This window comes from Talpa occidentalis, unplaced genomic scaffold (assembly GCF_014898055.3).
Source record: "Talpa occidentalis isolate TD23 unplaced genomic scaffold, MPIMG_talOcc4v2.1 talOcc4.5, whole genome shotgun sequence".
Classification (NCBI taxonomy): domain Eukaryota; kingdom Metazoa; phylum Chordata; class Mammalia; order Eulipotyphla; family Talpidae; genus Talpa; species Talpa occidentalis.
The window spans coordinates 110,088,759-110,095,788 of record NW_023604861.1 but is presented as its reverse complement, the minus strand read 5'-3'; the positions used below and the strand labels follow the sequence as shown (position 1 = coordinate 110,095,788).

Sequence of the window (7,030 nt, the reverse complement as noted above, 5' to 3'; positions counted from 1 at the left end):
TTTGACTTGAGTCCTTTGATACTTCCATGAGCTTTTTCTGATCGATTTTTTGTAAAATGGAAGTACTACAACTAAAAATAATTTAGTACCGCCTTTTCCCCCTTGCATTTACTGTTTTAACATTAAAAAATAAACCTGGGCAGGGCCTCTCTGGTGGTGCAGGTGGTTGAGCACAGTGCTGTGAAGCTGTCGGCAGCCTCCGCAGTGCCGGTTCGATCCCCACCTGCCTTGGAGCAACCCACATGGCTAGCAGACGTTTTCTGTCTCGCCCACTGCTTCCCTCAGCAATATATTTCATCAGTCTGCCTGTTCTGTTCCCCGCTCTGTCTCTGGTGAATCCTCTCACCCTCCTGCGCATCTAGCCTGTACCCCGGTTCTTATATAAATAAAATAAATCTTTTAAAAAAAAGTACCTTTAAAAAAATAAAAAGAAAAGAAAAATAAACCTGGGCAATAAAAAAGCAAAGAAAAGTACCAAGTTTCCAATATACATGATTGTTTACTTTTTGCATATTTTCTCCTTTTTGACCAGCTTTTTTGTTTACTTCACGGTCTTCAAGACTATTTTTTTTTTAACTATTTTTTTTTAATTTTAATTTTTTTATTTTTATATTCCCCAAACAATTGCAACCCCCTTATTTTGACCCCAATCCCTCCCCCTGCCCCCCTCCCCTCATAAAGTGTCTCTGGTTCATAGTTGTTTGTTGATTATGATTTTCACTTTCTTATAGATATTCATTTTCCTGGTCCCTTATTTAAGTTTTCTAGATTCCTGCTATGAGTGAGACCATCTGATATTTTTCTTTTTCTTTCTGGCTTATTTCGCTGAGCATGATCCCTTCCAGCGCCATCCATGTTGCTGCAAATTGCATGTGTTTATCTTTTTTGAATGCTGAGTAATATTCCATGGTGTATATGTACCACATCTTCTTGATCCAGTCATCTATTTTTGGGCATTTGGGTTGATTCCAAAGCTTAGCTATTGTAAACAGTGCTGCTATAAACATAGGGGTGCAGGTGCTCTTTGGAGTTGATGTTTCTGTGTCCTTTGGGTAAATACCTAGGAGTGGAATTTCTGGATCATATGGAAGCTCTATGTTTAGTAGGTCCAGAAATCTCCACACAGCTCTCCATAGTGGTTGGACCAGTTTGCACTCCCACCAACAGTGCAAGAGAGTTCCTTTTTCTCCACAACCTCGCCAACATTTGTTGTTGCTAGTTTTTTTAATATGTGCCATTCTCACTGGTGTTAGATGGTATCTCATGGTAGTTTTGATTTGCATTTTCCTGATTACGAGTGATGGTGAACATTTTTTCATATGCCTGTTGGCCATTTGCATTTCCTCTTCAGAGAAGTTTCTTTTTAGCTCTTCTGCCCATTTTTTCACTGGATTATTTTCTTTGTTGTTGTTGAGTCTCATCAGCTCTTTGCAGATTTTTGTGATCAGTCCTTTATCATTAGTGTTGTGTGCAAAAATGTTCTCCCAGTTGGCGGGGTTTCTTTTAGTTTTTGTTATTGTCTCTTTTGCTGTGCAGAAGCTCTTTAATTTGATGTAGTCCCAGCTGTTTATCTTTGCCTTCACTATCACTGCTTTGGGTGATGTGTCTGTAAAGATGTTCAAGACTATTTTTTAATGACTACTACATATTAGATTGTATAGATATTTTAGTTATTTTTCTGTAAAAAGGTAAATAAGTTGTTAAAATATTTTATTTCATAATTCTTGAATAAACTGCACGTGTGTGTCTGTGTGTGTGTGTGTGCACATGTGCCTGTTTTAAACCATTGCTAATTTTGGCAAATACAGATGTTATTTTTATTACTAATATTTGTGCTTACTACATCCCAGGTACTATGCTGGGAGTATATTATATTAAATACCACATTTTGTGATATTTTTGTTTTGCTTTCTATTTCTTTGATCATTAAGTCAAATATTTTCTAGTATATTTGCTTGCTATTTATATACTTATTTGTGTGAAAAGATCATTTGCCTATTGTGGTCGACTTAGTATTCTAAGGGGATCATGTTCTAAGTGTTCTGAAAGGACTGCTTAGAAACTACTCTTTTTTTCTCCTTGAATATACAGTAACAGTTCAAACCTTTCTAAGACAACATCAGCCCTTTAATGTGAGTACTTGATTTTTTAACATTGTTTGGTTGTACACTTTGTGTAATCTTTGACATATTTTGTTGCCATAATAATGTTTAACATCCTAAAATAATGAGATTTTATTCCAAACTTGTAATTCAGAGGAATAACATACATTTGCAACCATCTAAATTAAATTTTGATAATAACAATGTTACATTAGTACAACTTATTGTTTGTTTCTTTTAAGTAGAATTGCTAAAATTATAAGTTTTTCAAGACACTAAAGTAGATGCTAATGGTTTATAATTTTGACTGTATTTTTTTTATTAGTTTTAGAACCTTCGGCAAGTGGCTTACTTCACTTCCATTTCCTTATTTATAACAGTGAATTTCAGTTTTCTGATAGTTATCAGTAAGGTTGTTTACTAGAATTAAGGATTTGTTTCCAAACTAAAGTCTCTTAAAGGCAGGTAACATTGCACTTGGTACAGAGTAAACATATATGTTGATTATAAGTTCATTTCAGTTTGAAATAATTTTATTTGAGTGACTACGTTTGCCCCACATTTTGTTCAGATTCATTAAAAACACAAAAGTCTTACCCCTCATGGAATTTATAGTTGGAAAGAAAGGACCACACTTGGACTGCGTAGTAACCCTATAGTGAAGATGATGCATTTAAAACCCTATAATGTCTGTAATTAGTAAAATCTCAGTAAATTTTAGCCACTGCTATTTGGTATTTTCTAATTTCTATAAGTAATTAAAGATAAACAAAGATATTAGATGAAAAGACAATCGTGGACCATTAGAAATGAGCCATTCCCTTTTTGGACTCTGAGCGCTAAGTGTTTGTTTTATTTTTAAGAAAGCAAAATTTTATTCAACCAATTCGCATCCATCACATTTTGAAAATTCTTTATGGCTAGAGAGATTTTGGTAGTAAGGTGAATTATTTAATCAGTTACATAGGAGAGGATGTCAACTTTGAAATATATTGTGTGCACATATATGCACAAATGCATATGTTTATGTATATGTGGGCTTCATAATTGGTTAAATGGAAACTAAATTTGTAACAGCTTAATCTCTTCTTTTTTGTATTGTATTGGTGTGTCAAGTCACAGATAGAGGTGTTTGTGAGATAGGAACTGAATGTAGAGAGAACAGTGCCAAGATTTTATGGAAGTCATTGGTATTCATAGATGATGTGTACATATTGTTGCCAGGATAATGTGGTGGCTAGAGTTTTGGTTCTGAAGTCATTTGGCCTGGGTTTAAATTCTGGTGTTTCCTATTGCTAGCCAAGCAACCCCAAATAGAATGATTAACCTCTTCAAATCATTTTCCTCATCTGTAAAATTGCATTAATAATAGTGTCTACTTTGTAGGGTTTAACTGATGGTTAGCTGAGATATGGTATATGGTGCTTAGCACATAGCTGTCTTCCAAAATATTAGCTAATGCTATTGATAATTGAGTGCTCTGAGACTACAGCTACTAATAATTGCCACAGTCCATATACAGTTTCCATTTATTTTATTTTTAATTTTTTTTTAAAGATTTACTTCTTTATACAAGAATCAGGGTATAGGCCAGAAGTGTGGTGGGTGTGAGGATTTACCGGAGACAGAGCCAGGAACAGAACAGGCAGACTGACAAAATACATTGTTGAGGGGAGCAGTGGGTGAGACAGGAGAAGTCTGCTACGCCATGTGGGATTCTCACCAGCCGCCGGGATCGAACCCACGCTGGAGAAGCTGCGGACAGCTTCACAGTGCAGCGCTCAACCGCCTGCGCCACCAGGGAGGCCCTCCATTTATTTCTTTTAAAGATTTTTTTATTCATGCATACAAGAACAGAGCCATACAAGAACAGAATACAGGCCAGAGCTGCGGGGAGTTAGAGTATTCACCAAAGACAGAGTGGGGCACATAACAGGCAGTCTGACTGAAACACACTGCTGAGGGGAACAGCAGGCAAGACATGAGAGGTCTGCTGCACCATGTGGGTAGCTCCCTGGCCAGCCCAGGATCGCTTTCATGCTGCAGAGGCTGCAGATAGCTTTACAGTGCTGTGTTTAACCCCTTGTGCTACCTGGGAGGCCCTACAGCTCTTCATTTGACTGTACCCAGTGTTTGTATAAATAAATAAATAAATAAATAAATAAATAAATAAATAAATAAATAAATAAATCTTTTAATAAAATAAAATAAAATTAACCAGTTTTTATAATTCTCAGAGTAACCTGCCAGCTATATTCTAAGTAAAATAAAACTTGATGTATTTCTCTTATTTCAGTTATATAAGCATGGGTAGGATGAATAAGATAATGGAAGATGAAGTTTTTTCACTAATTTCAGAAATGGGTTACCTTTATGAACCACTGAGAATGAATTAAACAGCACATTCATTCTGTAGATTTCCTTTTCGTCAGTTTTTTCTCATGATAAGTTTTTTGAACTTTGAAGCATAGCAAAAGTTATTTGAGAAAATAAAAATAAAAAGGATAGTTGAAAGCTTTTTTCCTCCTTTTTGAAAATACTGTGACAATTTCTAACTTTACAAAGAGAATGTCTGCCTTTCGTTGTCAGTACTTGATGGATGATATAAAATGTAGAGTTAAAAATACTAAAATTTACAAAAGAAGTAATAAATTTAGTGTAAAATATAATTTTGCTGATAATGAAGTTAGTCAATAAGAAATTTATCTTTTTCATATGACATACTGTAAGAATATTAATAATGGTTTATCACTTCCTAGTAAATATTTTAGATTTGAGGAAAAGGTTTATTTGGAATTATTATTTAAGCATTATTTTAAATTTGGTTATTTTCAGTATTAAGCCATATGTGACTATTATAGTAAAGTCATAGATCTTTAAAATGGATAGATTATAGTCTTATAATTCAAAGAAGTAGTCTGTTCATTTTTGATGACAATAGTTATCATTAGGCAGTTACTGTGGCTAGGAACGTCGGTAAGTATTCAAAATATGTTTAATTTTGTTAATGTTACCTATGTATGGTGTTATAACACTGCATTTTATTTGTAGTCATTTAAAATATTATGAAATAAGTTTTGTTTCTTGTAACCTTTAATATCTTTGTTACAAATATATTGTGCTTAAATACTATGTGAGATAATGGCAAAATTTCTTTAATTTGAGGATATTTAAATACTTCTTTTCCATGAGCTTAAGAATCTTAAGTATTACATTGATTGATAGTTGTTTCCTTTGTTGCAGGATTGTAAGAGTAAATGGGTCCAGTAATTGGAATGACTCCAGAAAAGAGAGCTGAAACTCCAGGAACTGAAAAAGTTGCAGGATTAAGCCAGATTTACAAAATGGGAAGCTTACCTGAAGCTGTTGATGCTGCCAGACTAAAAGCCTCTCTAGTGGACAGTGATTCAGCAGACGATGAACTTACTAACTTGAATTGGCTTCATGAAAGTACAAATCTTCTAACAAACTTCAGCTTTGGAAGTGAAGGCCTTCCAATTGTTAGTCCATTGTATGACATAGAGGGAGATGAAGTGCCATCATTTGGACCATCTTGCTACCAGAATCCAGAAAAAAAGTCAGCAACTTCAAAACCCCCATACTCTTTTAGTCTTCTCATTTATATGGCTATTGAGCACTCTCCTAATAAATGTTTGCCTGTCAAAGAAATTTATAGCTGGATTTTGGATCGTTTTCCATATTTTGCTACTGCACCAACGGGCTGGAAGAATTCTGTTCGCCATAATCTGTCCCTGAATAAATGTTTTCAGAAAGTGGAAAGAAGCCATGGCAAGGTCAGTATTTATGAACCTTGCTGTATTTGGGAAGAATAACATGGAGTCCTAAAAATTTAGGGTAGTAAGATTAAAAGTATGTATTTCCATTAAAATATATGGAAGATTAAAAGTAGTTAAGCTGGTTTACTTCAGCTTAAGTTTAATTATAATTTATCATTTGCTTTCATTTGAGATGTTTAACTTTTTTTTTTTAAGACTTATTTATTTACCTATACCAGAACTGGGGTGTAGGCCAGAGGTACGGGGGGGGGGGGATGGACAGGGGTGATAAAGATTTACTAGAGACAGTGGAGAATAGAACAGGCAGATCTACTGAAAATACACTGCTGCACCATGTTGGGTTAGCTCCCTGGCCAGGGATCAAACTCAAGCCACAGTCTGCAGTGGCTGGCTATAGACTGATGGTACTGAGACTTAATCCCTGCCCTACCAGGGAGGCCCATGTTTTAAAATTCCTTCAGTGTTGCTATAAATCTAGCAGAATTATGTATATAACATTAGGTTTTTTTAATGTTCTAGTCTTTCAGTTTTTATAAAGTGTTCCTATCACAATATCAATATATTATATTATTTTTATTCACTCTGACAGTCTGTGTCTTATAATTGCAGTATAGAATTCCCTCTAATAACTGAGTAGAGTCGGCTTGTGTAACTAACAGGATATTTTGGAAATGATTTGAGATTAGGTCGTAAAAGACATTATGGTATCCATCTTGAATTCTTGGGTAACTATGAGAAGTCAGCCCTACATTACATAGACATGTTTACAGCCCTTTTAAAAGGCCCATCAACGAGAAAATAAGGTCTCCTGTCCAATAACTAGGTGAGTCAGCCATTTTGGAAAAAGATTCTCCCAGCCCCAGACTGTTTTCCTTACAGATGGCTGAAAGTGCTGGAATTTTGGAATTCTTTTCTAACATATATTATTAGATTTTATTTTTCAATTATAGCTAACATTTTTCTAACTTTAGACCTATTGTGTTTACACTTACAGTGGGATATAAAAGGGGAACTATCTACTAGGTATTTAGAAATACAATACAGTAATAGAAGTGATACAGTGATACTAAAACTTTAAATTTGGTTTTGAGTAGAAGAATTGAGGGAAGTATGGTATGATGGAAGCCAAGG

At 34.7% G+C, this 7,030-nt stretch overlaps 1 protein-coding gene across 3 annotated transcripts in view; it reads left to right on the top strand.

Annotated features, from left to right (window-relative positions):
- FOXN2 (forkhead box N2) overlaps positions 1-7,030 on the top strand; it is a 52,745-nt gene that overhangs the window by 23,220 nt on the left and 22,495 nt on the right. For all 3 annotated transcript variants that reach the window (XM_037528095.2, XM_037528094.2, XM_037528093.2), the window contains exon 2: positions 5,346-5,896. In XM_037528095.2, the coding sequence (XP_037383992.1) occupies positions 5,360-5,896 (537 nt within the window). In that variant the 5' untranslated portion in view covers positions 5,346-5,359. The remainder of the gene's footprint in view (positions 1-5,345; positions 5,897-7,030) is intronic.